The sequence below is a fragment of the Ammospiza caudacuta genome, chromosome 17 (genome assembly GCF_027887145.1).
Source record: "Ammospiza caudacuta isolate bAmmCau1 chromosome 17, bAmmCau1.pri, whole genome shotgun sequence".
In the NCBI taxonomy this organism is placed as follows: domain Eukaryota; kingdom Metazoa; phylum Chordata; class Aves; order Passeriformes; family Passerellidae; genus Ammospiza; species Ammospiza caudacuta.
This window is the reverse complement of record NC_080609.1, coordinates 12,021,051-12,043,194: the sequence shown is the minus strand read 5'-3', so window position 1 is coordinate 12,043,194 and position 22,144 is coordinate 12,021,051. Positions and strand designations below refer to the sequence as shown.

The window sequence follows — 22,144 nt, the reverse complement described above, 5'->3', positions numbered from 1 at the left end:
CTGTTCCCTGTTGTGCCTCTGCGGTTTTGTTTTGTTTCTCAGCACCTTCTCTGGCTGCTTTCACAGCCCTGTGGATCAGGGCTTTGAGGACTCATCTTGCTGACACACAGCTTGCCCGGGGAGCCTGTGTGGGTTCATGCTGGGTGCAAGGGCTGCTCGTGGTGGTTTGCACTGATGGCTGCTGACAGGGGTGCAGGTTTGGGCAGAGCAGAGGAGCAGCTCCTGAGGATGCAGCCCTGGAGGGAAGAAAAAAGAAAAAGAAAAGAAGCAAGCAAAAATCAGTACCAAAGTACACTGAAATCAGCAGCTGGCTTTGTCAGAGCAGCTGGAGGGATTGGGCTGGGAGAAGCAGCAACCTGTGAGCCACAGAATGGAATAACACTTGGTTGTGTTGGGTTTTTGTAATTCTTCCTTGAAGTGAATTTGGGTTCTGTGTTTTTACACAAGTTGGAAAGAGAACATCAAAATGGTGAAATGTCCAATGTGAGAGGGCAGGGAGAGCTGGGTTTCCAGGCTGACTTTGATCCTGGCTCACAGCCTTGTCCTGGGCAGCTCAGCAAACCTCTCTGGGCCTCCCTCTCTTCATATACAACCATGATGGTGCCCACCTGCCAGGGTTAGCAGTGATTTGAGATCATCTTTGGTGACACACAGAGTAATTTTATTCTCCATCCCTTAATGCTAAAAATTCTGTGTTGTTGAGGGGAGGAGGTGCAATCAGAAATACCTGCAGCACCCTTCACCAACCCTGTGTTTGGCTCACCCCAGCACTGAGCTGCAGTGATGCACAGGGAGCCTCTCCTTGGTGTCAGAGTGGAGATGTCTGAAGCAGAAGCTGCTGGCAGAGAATGAGGGCAGAGGGAGAAGGGCAGGTCCGGAGGAGAAGGGCTGTTCCTCATCACAGCAGCCCCACACTTGGGTTGCTGAGTTCTGAAGGCTCAGTTCTTTTCTTTATCCCAATTTTCTTTTCAAGTACAGCACTTTATCCCTGGATCTCAGTGACTCCTTTCTGCTGCAGGGTACAGAGAAGGATTTCTGTGGAAGAGAGGACGCGACAATGGGCAATTCTTGAGCCGAAAATTCGTGTTATCAGAGAGGGAAGGTGCTCTGAAGTACTTCAACAAAAACGATGTGAGTACCTGGGGTTGCTGTCTGCAGATGGGATTGCAGCATCCTGGAGCATGTAATTCCCAAGGCACCAGTTTATTTTACAATTTCCATAAGCACTGATCCCCAGCTGCTCCAGGACAGGAGCACCAGGCTCAGCTCACCCTCCCTTTAGTGGGGTCTGCCCTTGTTCCTCCACCACAGTCATGGAGAGATGTCCCCCAGGCCCATTCTCACATTCCTGCTCTGTTGCCCTTTGAAGTCCATAGGGCTTTTCTTGAACCACCAGCAAAGGAGTTTCTCTCAGCTCTGGCTCTGCATCATCCAACGAACGTGGGTTTCATATTGATGACAACCTTGTGATGAAGGTGTCACCATCTGAATCCTCCTTTGCATGGCATGGCATGGCATGCAATCCAGAGGGAAAGCTCCCTGGTTTCCTATTCCAGTGTCAAGCAGAGTCAGCAGCCAGTGGCTCACTTGACAGGATGGGACAGGGCGGGACATGGACATGGAGCTTCCCAGCCGGGTCTGTTGTTGGCAAAGGGGGTAATCCTCCATCTTTTGGGGCAAGGATGAACTATTTGTGGGTGCTGGAGGGTCACAAAGCACCCTGTCCTGTTAGTTAGCTGTCTCTTTGTATCCCTGCTGGATTTTGCAGAAGGACAGAGCATTTTTCCAGGCTGGCATTGACACCCAAGCAGAGTCTCAGATCTCTCATCACCAGGGAGTTCTGTGGGCTGGCATTCAGGTGCTTTTAGCTAATGCCCTCAAATAGGCCTTTTTTTCTGACCAAGTGAACTGTTTTTTGGTTTGAAAGCCACTTCTCAGGTGTTTGCTCACCCAGCTGTGTTTTCCAGGCAAAAGAACCCAAAGCAATTATGAAGATCGAGCACCTAAACGCCACTTTCCAGCCTGCCAAAATTGGGAACCCACACGGGCTGCAGATCACTTACTTGAAGGACAATAGCACAAGGAACATCTTTGTCTATCATGAAGATGGCAAGGTGAGGCCCTGGAGGTAATGAGGAGGTTTGGGAGCCAGCCTGTGGCACACCAGGCTCCAGCCAAGCTGGGATCTCTTGGAGGGTGGAAGGGCTACAAGATGCACAGCCAGCTTTGAGTGTTTGTCCTGTTCTTCCAAACACAGAGAGTGGCAAACTGTTCTAAGTAGACAGATGCAAATGGGAGGAATTGGAGATTTCTCTCAGCTTGGAGTAGAGGATTTTTCAAGGCAGGCTCCTTGGTGCCCAGAGATGGAGAAAGTGTGGATGGAGCATTGGAAGATGAGGGGACTCAGCCCAAAGACTTGCAAAAGGGGAACAAACTGAAATGTAGGAGAAGCAGGGAACTGTTGTGGTTCTGCCTGTCTCATGCTTCATAAAATGCAGATATTCATGTTTGTATTGAAGTAAATCCCCTTGTTCAGGTGTCTCTGAAGGGAGGTGCGAAGGAGATGGTCCATGGGTCTGAGGTGATCCTCCCAAACTTCCCCTCCATGCCAGGTGCTGGTCAGCAGGTGCTTCTTGAGCCCAGCCCATGTCACTGGAGCTGCTCTCAGGTACCTCCTGCTGCAATTTGAGCCAGACTAATGAGCAGCAGCTCTTCAGTGGCAAAGTTGCATCTCCCACTGCTGTGTCAGAGTCTGAGGTTTGCTGGGCTTTGGTGGTTTGCACAGCCAGGCTGTGAGGGCTGCACTCAGGGCTCTGGGGTTTGGGTTTGGCTGCTGGAAGGAGCTGCCTCTGCTCCCACGCAGGCCAGGATGTGCTCTGATAAAATCTGATCATGACCGTGCTCAATTCCTTCCAACTCCCCTGAATTAGGTCTGTCTCCTTGGCTGCACAAGGGCTACAAGAAGGTGAACTCCTGGGGTAAACTGCTGGGGTAAGCAGCTGCCCTTTGGGACCGGAGGCTGCCCTGGGACCCCCCTGTGCTCTCCTGCTGCCCTTGGCTCCCTCTTGTGCTCCCCCAGCAGCCCCAGTGTCCTCCTGGACCCCAGAGGTGCTGCCTCTCCCTGCTCTGAGGTGGGGGAGCCTCATTTAGGCTCCTTCTTACATTTCATAGAGTCACAGAATGGTTTGGGTTGGAAAGGACCTTAAAGCTCATCTCATTTCACCCTGTCATGGGTGACACCTTCCACTATCCCAGGTTGTTCCAAGCCCCGTCCAACCTGGCCTTGGACATTGCCAGGGATGGGGCAGCCTCAGCTGCTCTGGGAAAACCTGTGCCAGGGCCTCCCCACCCTCAAAGGGAAGAATTTGGTCAAACCTTCTTTGTATCAATGGATTATCAATATTCCAGAAAGCAATTCACTGCTGGAAGTCAGTGAGGGTTTCAGCTTCTGCTTTTCTGCAGGGTGAAACCCTACCTCACATCATGGTCACAGAGAAGACCCACAGGTAAATAAAGAAATAAATATGTGTATAACCACCCAATTGGTGGCTGTAGAAGATTTCAGAATTTTAGCATCACAGCTTATTGTTCATTAGCTCCAGCCTGGTTTGGTCATCATGAACTTCAGGAGTGAATTCTCAGTGATCCTCTCTGTGATGCTATCTGTGGTGTCCTTAGCTGCTTAGGGTAGGAGAGCAAGTGATAAGTGAGTAAAACCTCAGACAAGTAGGTCAGAGTTTTCCAAAACACTGTTTGTCTATGTCCTGTTATGTTTTGGGATCTTTTTTTTTCTCTCAACTTGAAGTAGCTTAACAAACCAAAGCAAAGATTTTTAATTTTTGGAATGGCTATTTGCCACCTTAGACCATTTTTGAGATACCCTCAATTCAGCTCCTTAAAACTGAGATTTTAAAATTTCATGTGGGCTTTTCCTCCTTACCCAGATAATTTCTAAAGCATAAAAAAATTTAACTCTTAAAGAAAGCAAACATCTCCTTTGATGTGGTCTTTCCTACACTACAGCGTCCTCACCTGACGCTGGGCAATGTTTATTTTGGGATTAAGTCTGGCTCATTGAGCATGTCCCTGATCTGATGTGTGAGGCTTCACATGCATTAATGACACCAAGGCAGCTCAGCATCCCTGTCCCTGTGCTCAGATCCCAGGCAGGGCAGCTCCTGATTCCCTTCCAGCAAACCTTTCCTGTCCCACAGTCTCAGACCACAGTTTGAGTGCTCCCTTTTAGTGTGGAACACTTCAAATTAATGTGGCATTTCTCAGCAAAACCTTCAGAGACATACAGCACAAGCTGTTGGGTCTTACCAGAGATAAATGAATACATGAGTTTAAAAATAATGAAATTATAGAACAATTATTTTGTAATAACTGTTTAAATTATTAATTGTAATAATTAACAATTATTATTGTAATAATTCCTAGTTGTTAAAAAAGTGGAGGGAGATTTTTTTTGCCAAGGACAAGGAGAAGTGCCAGAGCTTCTTGGACTTCAGCATCACTGTGGCTGTCCCTAAAGGACTCACAGGCGCAGCTGATAGACTGGGATACAAAGATAAAGAGATGTTAAGCCACTCTTTTATCAAAACATTGAAGTTTGTAGCTGGAATTTGGGTGGGATGCAGGTGCTGCCCAGGTGTCCTGCTGGAGGGGACAGGGCTGGGTGGGCAGGTTGCACCAGCCCAGCTGTGTTTATAGGGTCAGCTCAATGTTTCAAATGCTCTTTTGGGGCTGGTTTTGCCAGTTCAGAGATGTTTAAATCCTCCCTCGGTGCTGACTGGAAACTGCAGAGCTCTCTGCACATCTGGAACAGCAGCTGGGTGTTCCACATCCTTCACCTTTTTGCTGTGTTCTGTGTTTTTTAGGATTCCTGCTACACTGAGCTCTGTCACTGGAGCCAGAGTGATGGGAGAGACAAACCCCAGCAGGATCAGGTTATTTTGTGTGCAGGTTGCCCTCCTCACTCTGCTTTTTCCCTCATTAACAGGAAATTGTGGATTGGTTCAACGCCATCCGGGCAGCACGCTTCCATTACCTGCAAGTGGCATTCCCTGGAGCCAGTGACTCTGATGTGAGTGCTCCTGCACCATTGGCTGGGTGGGGCTATTTTTTCCCATTCTTGCTCATTTTTAGCATCCTGTTAACAAGCTGGAAGGCTTGGGGAGTGCTCCATCCTTCGGAGTGTTCTGTAATTGCTGGTGAGATGGTTGTGGAGGGATGAGAGGGGCTGTGGGAGCAGCTCCAGCACTGCCACCCCTGCAGGGGCCCTGAGCACCTGGCTCAAAGGCTGTGGCTGTAATAAAAAGCCAAAACAAAGGCTGGAAGGCAGGGAAGGTTAGGGCAGAAGGATGTCAGTGCCCTGAGCTCTCTGCAGGTCAGTGCAGCCTGATTTATAAATGGTTTATAAATGCCTGGTTTATAAATGCCTGTGTTTTCCGGGGGCTGGAGCTGCTAATTGTGTTATCCTGAGCTAATGCGATTCCAGAGGCTGCTCTGATGTGCTGCCAGCCAGGGCTGTGTGCTGCTCCTGGGCTGTAGCATCACTGTGCTGGTGCTTGTTGATTACTCCCTGCTCCTCCTCAGCTGTAGATTTTGAAATCTAATTGCATTTCCTGCCTTCTGCCAATTATCTGGGAGGGGTGCAGTGGTGGTTCTGCAGGGTGGCTCTGTCCCTGCACCCTGAGGAGTGTGGGGGATGCTCCTGGGGGCTGCTGGCTGTGCTGGGCAGCTGCTCCAGGGTGTTTTGTGTTGTAGCCTCCTCTTCTGAGCACTGGGGAGGAGCAGGGCTGGAGCTCTGGGGCAGAGCTATGGGGCGGGCTCAGGGCTGGGGCAGCTCAGGGTGGGTTTTCCTTCCAGTGACCCCCCAGTACACCCAGTGACCCCCTCCATCTGACCCTGCTCTTTTCTGTCCTCTTTGCTTGCTCCAGCTGGTGCCAAAGCTTTCTAGAAACTACCTGAAGGAAGGATACATGGAGAAAACAGGGCCAAAGGTAGGATCTGAAGCATTTTTCAGCCCCTCCAAACTTGAGTCTTGCTCTGTATGGCCCCAAGAAGGGGTTGCTGGTGGGACAAACCAACCTTTGCCAGAGAGGCAAATTCATAACTCTCTGAATGTGTTTAATGCACTTTCCTCACCTGGGAGCAAACATTAAAAAAATTCCAAATCTAGATCATAAACCCAGTGTCCCTTTCTGGTAGAGCTGGCCCGGCCCCTGGCTGTGGTGGCTCTGGTGGCCCAGAAGTGATCTGCTCCCAGCTCCCCCAGCCCATCAGGCTGCTCCAGGCGCTTTGACACTCCTGGGCCATGCATGGTTACAGAGAAGCTGTGCTGTTTGTGTGTGATCTGGCATTTTCTGACTCCCCAGCAAACAGAGGGCTTCAAGAAGCGATGGTTCACCATGGATGACCGACGGCTCATGTATTTCAAAGATCCCCTGGTAAGATGAGGGTGCCTGGGCTGCCTGGGGGGAATTGCCTGCAATACTACCACTACTAATAATAAAAGTGATAGCAGTAATAATTACAGTAATGATCTGCAGCAAAATGCAGGCTGGTGGGAGAGCCAAGAGGGCGCAACACTGTCAATGCTTGGTGGCTCTGCCTGGTGGGCAGTAACCCTGTAAATACCAAAACCACTTTAAAGGCCCTCTCCATCAGATATTCTGCATCTGGATCTTGGCTCCCTGGTGTTGGTGCTGCATTGTGGGTGCCCCTGGGTGAGGAGCAGAGCTGTGGGTGGTGCTGTTGGGGTTTGGCTGATGGGTTTGTGGCGGCTGCAGCTGTCCTGGTGCCTGGCATGCAGAGCTCCCTTCACCCTCACCCCTGCTCTGCTGTCTCCTAGGATGCCTTTGCTAGAGGGGAGGTTTTTATTGGGAGCAAGGAGAACAGCTACAAGGTGCTGGAAGGGCTCCCACCATCCACGCAGGGGAACCACTGGCAGCACGGGATCACCATCGTCACCCCGGATCGGAAATTCCTCTTCGCCTGCGAGACAGAGGACGACCAGCTGGAGTGGATCAACACCTTCCAGAAGGTTATCAGCCGGCCAATGCTGCCTCAGGAATATGCAGGTGTGTCCCTGGGCTGGAGGGTGGCGTGGCTGGGTGCCCTGCAGTGTGCCCTGGGCTGGAGGGTGGCGTGGCTGGAGGGACGGGGGTCAGGGCGTTGCTCCCTCCTGCTCTGTGTGAGGCAGCTCCTCACTGCCCAGGGGATGCAAAGGCTGTTTGGGCAGAGAGGGGCTCACCCTGGAGGAGGAGGAGGATGAAATCCTTCCCTCTTCATTGCTTCTGGTGTGATGTCCATGCTGTTGTGTGGTTATAGGGGTAACTAAAGCCAAGGAGCATCAGCAAGGACTCCTGTCAAGGTGGGCTTGTGCCAGACTGTCACCACCTGCCAGTGCTTGCCTTGCTCTAACTTTATTTTCTCTGTTTTTTCCTTTCAGTGGAAGCCCATTTCAAACATAAACCTTAGCTGGGACTGGCTGGGCAGACCTGAGGAGTGAGCTTCTGTTTACAACACGACGTGGTTTTATTTGAAATGTTAAAAATAATTCATAATAACAGTAATAATAATAACAATAATAATACTTCCCTTTCCCCTCATCATTCACGTGATCATGTCGGAAGGGCGGCGGTGGAACGTCGGAGAAGATCCTGATCCAACTTGAATTTCAGCTCTGTGGCTGCTCTGTGGGGTGGGATAGGTGGCCCTGCCACCCCATCACCCCACACCCGCTTCACCAGGATGGCAGAGACTGTTGGTGGCACATCCCAGGGGCAGCTGGGACTCTTCCCCATGCTCAGGTCCCTGGTGCTGGAGCTGAGCATCCCCACACTTCCAGATGGCTGCCAGCCCTTTCCAGGGGGCTGCAAGTCCCCAAGGGTGACATCCCTGTGGGATGGGAGGCAGCCTGGAAACACAGGAAAGGTGCTGTGGAATGCAGCTGAGCCTGCCATGGTGCTGGGGTAAATGATAAATTAATTATCCCCCTGGGGGCTGGAGGTGGTGCTGTACCCAGAGAGGGGCAAATAGGATTTAGAAATAGAGGAAATGGGCATCATCAGCCTGTTAACAAAGGGCAGGGAGGAGGGGGCTGCCAGGGAGACACCAACCCATGAGGTGATGCTGGGGGAGCAGAGCTTTGGGGGCCAGGCCTGTGTTTGGCTCCCTGGGTCATCCCTGTTCCATGGTCTGGGGGCTTTGCCCCATTTGGGGAGCCTGGGATGAAGCTGGGGTGTTGAGCTTTATCTGCAGGTTTGCTGCTGGGCACCATCAAAGCCTGTCCCAGCTCACTCCCAGCAGGCACATCCCTTCTCCGGACTTGGTGGTTGCACTTTTTCCCCCAATAATCCAATTTTTTTGGTTGATTTTTCTTCTCCTGCCCCCCCCCCCCCCCCCCCCAAAAAAAAAGGCAAAAAAAAAAAAAAAAGCTGCTTGAAGTGACGTTTCAGCGGTGTTGAGCACTGTAATTCCTGCAGTTAGGGCGGGTGGGCTGCGACCTGCACACCAGGTGCTGGAGTTTTAGCCCAAAATGAGATTTCCAGCGTGCCCTGGGGGCCCAGCCCCAGCCACGGACCTGTCCGCCGCGTTTCCTCGGGTGGTTGTGTATCTGAGAGCATCCCATCGGCTGTGTGCATTCGTTCTGTCACTGGTAAGACAACTGTGCTACTAAATGTCATTCCAACCAATAAATTATTATTATGTCAGAGCCGTGGCCGTGTGGTGCTGGGGCAGGGCAGGGAGGTGGGGTTAAAAAGCAGCAAATGGAAACAAGGAGGTGCCAGTGCTGGCAGGGCCCCAGGGCTGTGGGACACCCTCAAAACACAACGTGTATTGTTTTAGCTATTATTTGTGTATGTGTGTGTGTTATAGTGCATATTCTGTGTATTTTCTCTGTAATAGTTCTTTATGTGTGCACACATACACAAAGGATAGCTGTTTCTGGGGAATAGAGAAATAAACTTTATGTTGGCTATTCAGACAACTGCATAGTGGATAGGTGTAATATATAAAATGTGTGTGTATGTGTGAGGTGTTCATATGCACACATTCATGTACAGATGTAGCACTCAGACATACTCAATTTACAAAGATATAAGCTAAATGTATTTCACACACCTGTTTATGTATAGACATTTTTATACTTTGTTTTCTAAAATATGTGATTATATATTGTATACACATGTGCATGCTTTATATACATAATTTATAAATATATTTATAAATGTAAGGTGTATATCTGCATGCACATGTGTATGCCTAACTATAATTATATATTTAACTTATATTTAAAGTATTTATAAGTGTATGTTAGCCACACACTGTCATTCACACATACTTACCAACCCAGGCACAGCTGAAGCAGGGAGAGGACACACTGGGCTCCTTTTTTGTTTATAGGTAGCTATAAAAATTGTTTTGTGTGCATGTATAATTAAGAATAATATTATAAATGATATGTAATACAAGTATGTAATTATTATCTATACAAAAAGCTGTTTATATGTGTGTGTGTGTATACATGTATTTTAAATTCCTAGGTATATATTTTATACACACACACACATAAGTTCTGTATATACTGTTGTAATTATTGAATATACATTTAGTATATCCACCTGTTGGTGCCCCAGCTCTGGAGCACTGCCCTCCTGTCAGGGCTGAGGTTTTGGGGTCAGGGCACACACAGAGCTCACAGTGGGGGCTGCTGGAGGCTGCAGACAGAGCTGAGGCAAAAACCTCACACTGGGTCACATAACAGGACACAGCAGGGGACATGAGCTGGACACCTTACACTGCCTGAGAGGCACATTCCTGGCAGCCAAAAGCAATGAAAGCTGTGGTTCTCATCCTCTGCTGGCATCTCAGATCATTTATTAAATGTCTACAACAACAACCTGGAGAGGGAGCTCTTCCCTTAACCTGCTGCACAGCAATGCAAGCCCCATCTGCTCCAGATATTCCAATACCCCAAGAGAATTACACCTTTACTGCACAGAGGTGAAGTGAAGCACCGAGGGCTGGATGAGCCACAGTGAAATGCAGAGTGAAAAAAATAGCAAGGAATGTAAAGCTCTGCTTGGGAAACTCTTAGAAAGCAGCAGTATCGCACATCCTGGTATAAAGTGTTTATTTGAGACTTCACAATTAACACAAAGTCTTCATGTCAATGCCTTTTTTTTTTTCATACAGTCAATAAATTTATATTAATCCCTCCCCCATGCATGATTGCTGTTTATTAATCTAAGCCTTTTTATTTTCATCGTGAAAAAATAAAGCGTTTCCCCACCCTTTCACCTGTTCCCTGTACCAGACTGTGCTGCATTACAGAGGAGATGGAGAATGGCTATGCCTACTGCTGGGGGTGAAGTTACTCCATTATTTATTGATTTATTCTTTTTTTTAACAGAAAGTGTTAAATGAATCAATCACCCAAGAAAAATAAATATATCATAAAGAACCAGAAGCTCTGCAGTATCCCTTTCTTGCCACCCAGTTCAAGCACGTACCCTGCCCACAGCAACGCTGCTGCCTGCACGTACAGCTGGGAACTTACACTGGCAAAATCTCTTCCAAAGTACAGCCACAAGCCACAGGATGTATTTTAGATGCCAAATTTTTATACCTAGGCAAGAGAGATCCAGCTGGAAGCCAATTACCTGCGTTCCACTGATGGGTTTTTACTCAAGAGCTACTCAACCTTGTGCTTTTCAGGAAGTATCGGCTAATCACACGCGTGGGCTCAGCCAGAGCCTGGCCTTGGGGAGAGGGGCAGGCAGTATGAAGGGTGTGCATGTTACTTATGGCAGTGGAAGCAAGTTCTTGTATCAATGTCTCTTGGATGTGCATCTCAAATTATGCTGCTCGGCTCGTCTCGCAGTACTTTTGGCACCAGCCTCGCAAATCAATTATTCAACTGCTCCCCTGCCTTTCGAGATCTTCCTTGGAAGAGGGCAGAGGGCAAGGAGGCTTTCTCAGAACACAGATGGTGTTGGGTAGGCCGTGAAGGACAAGCCCCATGTTTATGCTTTATTAAAGACTGTGCAAAAGGGAATACTGCATCAGAAACCGCAGACTATGTTTAATCAGTCCCAGCCGCTGCATCGGACACCCACTAACAACTGCTCCGATATTGGTTCGTTTGGCTACTTTTTGTTGGTTTCTTTCTTTTTTTTTTTACATAAATAATATAGACCGACAGTATAAACATTTCAGCAACCATTTCTAAAAGACCAGAGGAGCCCTTTTAGGAGCCAAGAAACAACTGCAGGATTCAAATTCCAAAAGTGTCTTTGGAGTCATCGAATCATCAGATTTACACGGCACCCAATGACAACAACATTCAGTCGAGCTCGATAGGACTGCTGTCTTCCTGACCATCTTCTGTGTCATCATCTTCCCCAGTTCCCATCAGACTGTTTAAAAGATTTCCTAGAATAAAATACAGAACAGTCAAAACCACTAGTTTTTTACATCTCAAAAAAATTTCAACTAATCTTCCATCCTGCTGCAGTACAGATTTCTGTAACAAAAAAACCCCAAGAGTTTTGAAGTAGAAGAGTCTCACCAAGACATTAGTAATCCCACACTGGTTTCCATTATGAATATTGATTTGGGAAGCTGTATACTCTTAGCTGTACACTGATACTGTTCCTTCTCTAAGAATACACTTGAAAAACCCAAAGTCACATATTTATGTGCTACAGTTGTGCCCTAAGAGGGGAGAAAAACCCAACTAAAAGAGGAAAAACACACCTCCAGCAGTGAAACTTTCAAGAAGCAGTTACAGTCTGCATCATGGCGTAAAAAAATTGTCTGAAACTCAGAGGCATCAATTTAAAGATGCCTGAATTGCTGAAAAGCAAATTACAGATGGTAAAAACATGATGTTCATGTTTTTCATCATGTTTTTGGGTCTCAGTGAATTGACTTTTGCACATAAAGCTTCCATTCACTTTACAAAGAAGCTTAGTTCTCAGGGAAAACATTAATTTTATGCTAATTTCATTCAAGAGCCAGGAAATGAGGGCTGAATTTCTCTATTCCATTTCAGTCCTTGTTGAAGGGCAGTATTAATTTCAGAACTTCCTCTTTGGACACATTCATGTTGTATCAGTACTGATTAGATCTCTACAAAGCTCCATATACTTGATTTAAGAAAAATCAGTCACTGAACTCTGAGGAAATTAAACTTTAACCAGTAAGATGCTTCTTTACATTAGGAAGCTATACCATAATGTCAGAAATTAACCATAAGAGTCTTTTTACTGCTTCTCCCCTTCTCAATGATGAAAAGTCTACAAGTTCCCCCAAACCACCTTCACATGCAACTCATTCATTTTGTCTTCTAGAGCAGGGGCTGTTCCTACAGGTTATGAAAAGAATTATAAATTGCTTAGAACAGATTATGTGTTTCCAACACAGGTGTTTTATCCAGGTCACTGATCAAAGGCTGGAGGTAGCTCCAAGCAGAGCTTACCTAGCAATCCCCCGTAGGACGAGGTCTGCTTGGGCGGAACTCCGAAGAAAAGCTGTCCTATTCTATCTAGGTACTGCAGGGACACAAGGTGAAAAAAAGGCAATTATTTCATTTACTATGGACAGAAGTCACCCAAGCAAGTAAATCACCAGCTCTTCTCTACAAAGCTGGAGACAATCAGCCATTATTTCACTCCTTGAGCGAGTTAAATCCTGTTTATGAGTAACTCACCTCATTATACATGGGGTCTCTTTTCAGTGAAGGTTGATACTGTTCACACAATACTGTAAATACTGTTAGTTTCCCTCTAGAAAGGAAACAACCAAAAATGTAATTTCAGTTAACAACTGAAAAGGAAACCAAGAAGGACATGACAGAAATCAGACTGTACCCATCAACTGCCAACAAGAGAAACCAGATGAAGTTTAGCAGTGGTTGCACAAAGGGTGGACCCTTCTCTATCGAAGGATGTTTCTGTGTATATGTCGTAAAAACAACTGAGGCGCTGGTCTTATTTTTTAGGCAGAGAAATCTGAAAAAGGAAAGAGAATGGGGCAAGTTAAAAACAAAGGGTAGAGAAATGGTTTCACCACAGAAAAAGGGAAGCCAAAATCACTTGTGTATAGAGGCCATGTCAGGCTTGAACTGATGGCAAAACAAAACTGTTAGAGATGGACATTTTTGGGGATGGTTTGGCCATCAGCTGAGGAAGGGGAAAATCACTACTAGAACACACTGTGCAGGTTGGGAGGGAAAACAGACATTAAATATTTATAGAATTAGTTCAACCAGGATCTAAGCAGATTGTATAGGATAGTTACTAAAAGAGAGCATCAATTTGCAAAATGTGGAAAGACTGGCTACTCTGTAATTCACATGAAACTGATATTGCATCTACTGGTCCAGGATTTACTATGCTGAGTTAAAAACTGAATTAAAGACCCATTCATCCCCAAATACATCTCCTTTTAGTATGTATCTGTCAGTATTTGTTGACTCTGTCATTTTATTCCACCTCAACATAATGTGGCATCAGGATCACTAATAGCTTGACACACATGCCTAAAAATCTCATAATAAAGCTGCACTTTGAGCTCCCAAACCATTTGTCCCCAACAGATCGATCCCTCAAACAGATCAAATCCTTGTTCAGGTCCAGTTAATTTAACTGGCAATCCCTGCAAGTCCCATTGGCCTGACAGGCCTTTATCTGGGACAAATGCTGTCAGCAGGCACTAGGAAGGCTGCTACAAGCCATGTCATTTTTGATGGCAGGCTGGCCTCTAATTCTGTACCCTCACATGTGCAAGGGCTTGGGGCTGTTTTGCCTCACTGACAGCAAGGAACTGCAATTATTTTCATTAGAGAATAAACTACCGTGCAAGAGGATTTAACACAGTATTTGACATATAAACCAGTAAATGATGCAGTAGAAGTACTGTATAAACACTGAAAAAATAATCTTTTAACTTCTCCACAGAGTTTCTTCCCATAAAATTGTTTGAGTCCTTCACATATTGGATTTCCATAAAGGATTTGCTATTGCTCAAAATCACAGCAATCTATAGCAACCAGCTATGGAAAGCAGGACAAATCTGACATGACAGCTCACTGCTGCCAAAAGAGAGACAAACTTGCTCTCACCTCCTCCCTCTCCCCCAACACCTACTCTCTTCCCTGACTCCCTGCCACACAGTCCTGTCTCCACCTCCTCCTCAGACTCCTCCATGAGCTGCCTTCCCTGCCTGAAGAAAGCCATCAGCTGATTGAACACTGTAAAATTGGCTTTGTCAACCTTCATTCTACATGAGCTCTGCAAAAGCACACAATAGCTTGCATTCCCACCTCCTACAAAATAAATGCCAAAAATGAGAGCCAGCAACAACTTTGTCAAGGCAAGAACTATCAAGCTGCAGCTCACAGACGAGGCTGACCATGACAAGCTGCCTCTTAGGACCTGAGTGAGAGCAAGTTCTGTGCTAAATACAGGGCCTGCTTGAGTCCAGTATTTGTAAGAACATATAGATAACCCCTAACTAGACCTAAAGTGGTGTTAATAAAGCTAAGAATTGTGCTTTCAGGGTTCAGGCAATTAATATAATTTCAGGACTTGATCTTAATACATTATTTTACTTTTTTTCTCCCCAGTCTGACAAATTTAACACATCGGTTTTCAGACAGTTTTCTCCCATTGCTCTGGCCAGTTTCACAGTTTCTGTGTGGTTAAATTAGATTGGTCCCACACACAATGTCATGTCAGCAGAATGCTTCAGAAGGAGTTGAACACCTACTGTAGTACTGCCTGAGCTACAAACATGTCCACCTCACTGCGGTAGCCGCGGGACGAGGAGTATTCCACCAGCATGTTTGCACAGCCCTCACCATCTGTCGAGTGCAAGAAGTGATACCGAGATTCACTATAGTTTTGCTCTAGAAAAAGAAAAAGGAAAAGGCTTTTAAGAGATCAGTTCAGTTAACTTGAACATAAAAATAAATTTATTAGGCTTGTAGTTTATTAGCTGGTAAAACAACAAGAGTTACAGGTGCGGTATATAAAGAAGATAGCTGGTAAAAAGTCTGTAAGTTACAGATAATTTATAAAGGGAGATGATAGTAAATTTTACTCTAAGTACATTTGAACAACTGCTATTAAATACAGTTTACTCAATTACAGCTACTGCTAGTTTGAACTTGGGTTGTATCATTTTGTCTAAGTGAATGCTGACACTTCATGTGCTATCACCAATGTCTGGGACAGGAATCAAGAAATTTCATATTAGACCAAGTGCACCAAGAAATCCAACAGCAGCTTCAGCATCCTTTTTTTATTCCCTATTTTTAGCTTAGCCCACTCTTGCTACCAAAACTAAAATCACTTTCATATGCTGAACAGAACAGCAATTATGCAGGAAAAATGGTGTAAGAAATGGCAAAGATTTGTTAGAACCTGAAGCAAAGGATTGTGTAAAATCACAGCAATGACAAAACTGGATATAACTGCTAATATTTTGAATTTGAGAGCATTGTTTTAAAAACCTGAGCCTTTTGTGATGAAACTCCAAAAGCTACAGAATAAGAAAATGTAGGCATCTTGCTCTTCAAGAGAACAGTGAGCTACAAAATGGGGACTTTTAGTTTCAGAATGCAACTGTTTCTTATCCTAATTGTAGCAGCCTCTGACTTGAATGCAGTGAGAAGAATCCTCCCTTTCTGGCTGGCAGCAGCCACCAGGCTAACACAAATCCCAGGAGAGCAGCTGGGGAATTGCCTATGGCACACGGAGAGGCTGCAGATTGACCATTATTGGGTCAGGGTTGTTACATGAAACCACTGTCATCATTGGCAGCTACTGAAAAATGTAAAATCAACAATCATCTTGCACAGTTATCCCTGAGAAACCACATTAAAAATGGCATGTATTCAACTGTTCTCAATCACCTTTGCTATGTTTTGAACACAAGACTGTAAATACTGGCTATCATCCACAAGTATAATAATTATTTAGAGCATTTTGTGTTTTTCTTACATCCCATCACAAGTGATAAAATGGCTCATAAATCAAAGGCAACAGCATTCATTTTGAAATAACCCTGTTGGCCAACTTCTCAAAAAGTACTTAATTACAGTCCAAAGACTGTTTTGGATGCCAGGTGATGTTTTTCAATCTTTGTCATGTTTATCCAGGATTAAAAACCAAAAATACTTGCCAACAGAACATCTTTGCTCCCCAGCAATTTTCCTCCTAATGACACAATCAAATTACCTCAATGTCTAAATTATCAACCTGCCTTTTACAGAGAGCCTCTCTGCAGTTGTGTTTTGGATTTTGCACTATTATAGAGCTATAGACCCATTTTTTTTCTTGTAACATTAAAAAGACATAAATGCAAAAATCAGCGAATAGCAGAACTCAATCAATCAATCAATCAATCAATCATTTCCATCTCAGCTTCTTTAGATTATTCCCAAAGCAGATCTCTTATAACACCTTGTTTTCAACATTTTCAAAGGAAAACACAGAAAAGCCAGTTGATTTTTCTTACCTTTCCACAGGGTAATAGCTAGTAACTGGTGTAGTTTTGGATGTCCAAGTTTTCCTGATCCCCCACTGGACCATTTTAGTGCTCTGGATACAAAAGCCACTCTTTCAGGAGAATTTGGATCCATTAAACTAAACAATTTAGCCAAATTTTCTAGAAGAAACAATATTAAATAATATTTAGCATTAAGAAAAATAAGATGATCTGCTGCTTCTAATGCAGTTTTAAGATCCATCCTTAGGACAGGCAGCAGTGTTGGTTCCAAACATGCCCACAGAGTCATCAGGAACCCACAATTCTATAGCAAAGTTTCCCCCAGAGTTGGGAAGGCATCCAAAAAGGATTGCAACTTTCAAGACCATTAACAAATCACTGTGAAGGGAAAGCACAACTAAATGCCACCAAACCAAGAGCAGAGGTCAGCTCACCTAAAAGATCTTCTGCTACTTTTGCATCCGACTTCTCCAAAGACTCCAGAACCAGCATGGACAGATCAGCAGCACTGTTTTGCTACAAAACAGACACATACTGGCAGTGATGAATGTATCAGGACACAAAAAGAAACATCAAGCAGAATTTTGGCAGCAGCAGGTTTAATGCTTTTATCAACAGCTAGGGCACAGTATCAAGTCTCAGCCTTCCTGATAAAAAAATTATAGTGATTTGATGGCATCAAAAGGAAGCCTCCAGGAAAGCAGAACACAGGCATTGTTTGGATGCTCACAAACACTACTGCTGCATGTTCCAGCTTGGCATAATCATTCTTCGTGGAGAAAGGCTCAGCAAAGAGATAAAACAAAAGATTACAAAGCAATTACCCCAAATATTTACTACGGGGAATTCACCATTCATTTCTCAAAATCTTGGGAGTAACAATTCCCTGCCCTCAAGCCACACACACAAAAGCAGTGACTTACCTGGTTATGACTGAAGAACAGTAAAGCCCCTGAATACATTAGTTCTCTTGCTTCTGCATGTTTTCCTTGCGACATATACCTGAAAAAAATAGCAAAGCCATGATAAAAATTACCACCAAGTTAGTTTTGTATGCTTAAAGTTACTTATATTTAAAGGATTAAAAGTTGGCTAAAATTTAAAATAATGACAACAAGAGATTTGTTTTGAAATCAGGTTAGTTTCAATAATGACGTAGTTTGAACTGCAAGTTGCAATTTTCTGTTCCAGACCTGATGGAATAATACAAAGAATATAAGAATGAAAATGGAGAGAGCTACAAATATGTTTGGGACTGGAACAAGAAAAGGGAATGAGCCCAAGACTTCAACTGAGCAAAATGTTCTGAGCTTCTACCAAAGCCATCCCAGTGAAACAACTTCTGGAATACCTCCAGGAGAGCTTGCTGACCTTTCCACTGGCCCAAGTCTCTCTGAGTCTCTCTGACCACAACAACTCTGCCAGGGGACATCAGCCTGTCCTGGCTCTCTGTGAACCAAAGGAGCTCATCCCTCATGGGTTTGAGAGCAAGACAAGCACAGCCAGCAAGATTCACCATGCAACACTTCAGAAGAAACAAAATATAATGCTTCAAAACACACCTTCCACTTTTCTCACTCAAGAGTTAATGAAGAAATAAGGAATTAAAGAATTTGCTCCCAGTGGTTACCTCAGGACCTCTTACCACAGAGCTGTGCCTGCAGCCTCTTGCACATCATCACTGCCAGTACTACAGCTCTTGGAGATCCCCAGCTTATAAACACAGCATTTCCCATAACAGCAGTTTAGGCGTGGCAGAGTTTCCAAACTCCATTTCTCTCAACTGCTACTCAAAAGGCCTGTGCTCTCAGTAGCTGATTTGTTCATATCACAGAGGTGTCAGCTCTACCCTGCTGGTCTGGCACCTGCACTTTGCTCTGTCCCCTGTGACACACTGGCTGGGCTGTGCCCCTGTCACCCCTTTCTGTTCCTGGGGCTCAGGGCAGCCCCTCAGCCCCTGAAGGGCCCCTCAGGCTGCTCCAAAGCCCAAGAGGGCCCATGGGGTGTCAGAGGGTGGTTCTGGGGTTGGTGGGACAGCAGGACAGCGTGGCCATGGGGTCACACCAACCAAAGGGACAACCAGAGCATCCCAAACCTCTTGTGCTGTGCCCCAGATTCCAGTCACACGTGTCCCCTACTGGTAACATCACACAGACAACAAACAAGAGAGGAAACACTCCTTCCATCCTGCTCATCAACTCTGAGAAACACCAAGGTCTTTTACCCAAAACAGAGCTGAAATAATGGAAGGCACAATGGTAGTTTTGGAATAATTCTCAACAACTCAATCACCATGGTAAATGTGAGTCAAATGAATCCCCAGCTCCAATGTTTTTATAGTTGGGCTCCCTTCCAGGTTTGCTTCTAGGAGCTGGACTCAGCATGGATCCAATTCCACAAGTTCTACTTCCAGTAGATTCACAATGCTATGTGGAAGCTCCTAATCTGAGAATTATTACAGATGACACTAAAAGCTGCTGAAGACAATTTTACAAAGAGCTGGGGTTTTTCAAAGAACTTTTATCAGAAAACTTGTTTAATAAAAATAAATATTGATGACATTGCTCTAAATGGTATTTAAAACAAGAGAAATCCTGGAACACATTATTTACACCAGAAAAATGACCTACAAGTATCAGGGAAATAGAAATGGATGGAACAAGGATATTACACTTTGGGAGTGACCCAGTTACCACATGATGAAGAGAGAAGAGCTCAGCCAGCCTGGGGAGTAGCAAACAGCACCAGTTCAGGTGTGTCTGGGGGAGCTCAGGGTTAGGCAGGAACAGCAGTTTCCCACCTGCTCTGTGGATCACAGAGGGATAATAACTCTGCAGGAGGCAGGCTTATGGTAATCTTTCCTCCTCCACTTCTTCCCCTCCTCCACCCTAAAATACAGCTCAGTGCATGAAACTGAGTCAGGATTTCAAGTTCACCCTCTGACAGATGAGACAAATGTTTTACAGGCCTGTATGTTTAAAGGGAATAAGCACTGGCTAACCCAATCACAGTTCCAGAGTTCAGGTCACCCCAATCAGCATTAATGTGTCTATAAATATAAATGCTGATTTTTATCACATTTTACAGAGGATTGACAAGACTACCCAGCCATGCAAATGTCACCCTTTCATTTAACTGAACACATCCTTTCACTTGTATTTAAAATGGAAAAGGCAGGATCTTTGATTCCAAATTAATTCAGGGAGGCTTCAGTATGTGAGTTAATACAGCCAGAAGATTGGAGAAGCGACCTCCTGAGCCAAGACTTCTCACACCACTGCAGACACCACATCACATAATCCCTACTATAAAATAGGCCAGGCTTTGTCTTAAATTTAGATTTATTCTCAAATACAATTTAAGTCTTAAGGCCTGGATGGTGCCTGGCTGATCCCATCAGAGGGGTTATGGAAGAACAAACTGATTTAATGTGATGGTGCAGGGACACAGGGCAGGGCAGGGCAGGCTGGCTGATGTATGCTGGGAGCAGGATTATGCACCAAGGACTTTCCTCCCCACTTTCTTCCACGAATTCTATTTTTCTGTGCTTACTTATAGGCCTGTTCTCATCCTAACACAGATGAGGACTGAGAAAAAGGGACACAGGACAGGGAGAGTGGACCTCTCACTTCAAGAAAAACACTGAGAGGCTGGAATGTGTCCAGAGAAGGGCAGTGGAGCTGGGGAAGGATCAAGAGATTGAGTCTGATGACAACAGCTGAGGGAGCTGAGGGGACTGAGCCAGATGTGGCACTCAGTGCCACTGTCCAGCTGACAGGTGATGAAAGCCAAAAGTTGGGCCTGATGACATCAGAGGTCTTTTCCAACCTAATTGATTCTGTGAATCAATTTCCATTCTGTCCTCTCCCAGAAGAATCACAAGTAAACAAAGCTGGGGGCAGCTGAGGAAGCCCCTAGAACAAACACCTTCTTCTGTGCTCCTGCAGGCAAGGGTCTCCATGTTAAAGTCTGATGAGGAAAGGGTGACCCCTGCAAGGTGCAGCAGACCTGAAAAATGAAGCCTAAAAATGCTTTGCAATAAAAACAATCTCCTTATGACAAAAGAGTTAGTAGTAGCACTTCTGAATAAAAGGCCTGCTCTACTCAGTCACTGTTACGTACACAAACACTACACCAAGTGGAATTTATTCCAAAAAGCTGCTCGGTGCAGGCGATTCCGGCCACCCTGAGAGCAGCCCCTTTCCGAGCACGGCTCCAGGGTGACCGTGCCGTGAAACAAAGTAACCCCGTGTCCCTGCTGAGCAACAACCAACCTCCAAACCCAGGAACCCTCCCGGCAGCCGCTGACACTCGCTCGGAGCGGGCAGAGCTGTGCGGGGCTCGGCTCCAGGACGGGCCCGGGGCACGGGGCGAGCCCGGACCGGAGCGCCGGGGGACACCCGGGGAGCCACCTCCGGCCCATCCCGCTGACCCGGGGGCCTCACTCGGCCTGGCAGGAACGCGGGGCCGCCGAGCGGCGTTGGGGGACGGGGACCGAAACTGCGCTCTGCCCGTGACCTGCGGGCAGCGTGACGCAACAGCCCCGGCGCCTCACCGGACGGTGCCCGGGCCGGCGGGGCGCAGACCGGGCCGGGGTTGGCCTCCAAAGGCCGGCAAGCAGCGGCTGCCCGGCTGCCCCGCCGGCCCGAGCCGCGGACGGAGCCGCCGGGGCCGAGGGCGGTGACGCGGCCGAACCGGGCCGAGCCGAGCCAAGCCAAGCCAAGCCTGGGGCCGCCGCTCCCCGGCCCGGCCCGGGCCCCGCTTGGGCCGGCGCCGCGCGCCCGCCCCACCCCGCCCCCCCGCGAGCCAATCAGAGAGCGGGGCGCGGAGATGGACAGGCGCCGCAGCCAATGCGGAGCGGCCGTGGGCGCGGCGGGCGTCAGCGGAGCAGAGTGCGTGGGAAGGCTCTGGAAGGCCGGGCGGGGGAGGGGCGGCGCGGCGGGCCCGGCGCGGCCCTACCTGAAGAACAGCGTCCGGTACATCTGGTGGGCCTCGTAGTAGTCACCCTTCTCGACGCTGGCGCGCAGCTTGCCCTCCACGCGCTGCACGCCGCCGCGGTTCCTGCCGCCGCCGCCTTTCGCGGCTTCCTGCTCCGCCGCCATGATCGCCGCCGCCATCAGCGCGGAGAACGGGGAGGGGAGGCGGGAGCCAAGCGCATGCGCACGTAGCGCCGGCGCCCCGCTGCCCGGCTTCCGCCCGCTCGGACGGCGGCCAGCGAGGCTCAGCCCGCGCGGCTGCGCGCGGCGTCCCGAGCGGTAACGGCGGCTGAGAACGGCGTGAGGGGAACCCCGGGACTCGAGGCGGGCACGGCCAGGCCTGGAGCACCGACAGCGCAGGAAACCGCAGGATAACCTTAATAAAAATCAAGGAACGGCGGATGGAGCGCGGGCAAGCAGCCTGGCTGAGGAGTGGTGCGGCGCAGGGATCAGCCAAGGCTGAGGGCACAGGAGTTAAAGCAATTCCCCTCCCTCACACAGCTGGAAAGGATCCAGCACCCACCCAAAATGTGCTTTTTCCCCAGGCCCCACCAACCACACGCTGCTCCTGGTCCTGCCCCTCACAGCTTTATGCCCCTACCCCTTGTAAAAACCTCGGTGAAATCCCCCAACCCTGCCCC

The 22,144-nt window shown here is 47.1% G+C and overlaps 2 protein-coding genes across 3 annotated transcripts in view; one reads left to right on the top strand and one right to left on the bottom strand.

Moving 5' to 3' along the window:
- ADAP1 (ArfGAP with dual PH domains 1) overlaps positions 1 to 8,720 on the top strand; it is a 49,604-nt gene extending 40,884 nt beyond the window's left edge. Inside the window, exons 5-11 of the mRNA XM_058815944.1 lie at positions 1,019 to 1,131; positions 1,968 to 2,114; positions 5,003 to 5,086; positions 5,943 to 6,005; positions 6,381 to 6,452; positions 6,857 to 7,085; positions 7,457 to 8,720. Coding sequence (XP_058671927.1) covers positions 1,019 to 1,131; positions 1,968 to 2,114; positions 5,003 to 5,086; positions 5,943 to 6,005; positions 6,381 to 6,452; positions 6,857 to 7,085; positions 7,457 to 7,485 — 737 coding nt within the window. The 3' untranslated portion in view covers positions 7,486 to 8,720. The remainder of the gene's footprint in view (positions 1 to 1,018; positions 1,132 to 1,967; positions 2,115 to 5,002; positions 5,087 to 5,942; positions 6,006 to 6,380; positions 6,453 to 6,856; positions 7,086 to 7,456) is intronic.
- A 1,414-nt stretch (positions 8,721 to 10,134) lies between these two features.
- Positions 10,135 to 21,654, bottom strand: GET4 (guided entry of tail-anchored proteins factor 4). Of its 2 annotated transcripts, none has more exons than XM_058815797.1 (9): positions 21,487 to 21,654; positions 17,451 to 17,529; positions 16,962 to 17,043; positions 16,537 to 16,686; positions 14,785 to 14,923; positions 12,885 to 13,025; positions 12,725 to 12,800; positions 12,494 to 12,566; positions 10,135 to 11,445 (listed from the first exon to the last, which is right to left on the bottom strand). In XM_058815797.1, exons 1-9 carry the CDS (start codon positions 21,642 to 21,644, stop codon positions 11,357 to 11,359), a joined length of 987 nt encoding a protein of 328 aa, XP_058671780.1. In that variant the 5' UTR covers positions 21,645 to 21,654; the 3' UTR covers positions 10,135 to 11,356. The 2 variants fall into 2 exon arrangements, with proteins under 2 accessions (XP_058671780.1, XP_058671781.1); XM_058815798.1 differs by lacking the exon at positions 21,487 to 21,654 and adding an exon at positions 20,802 to 21,206.
- Between the last annotated feature and the right edge of the window lie 490 nt (positions 21,655 to 22,144).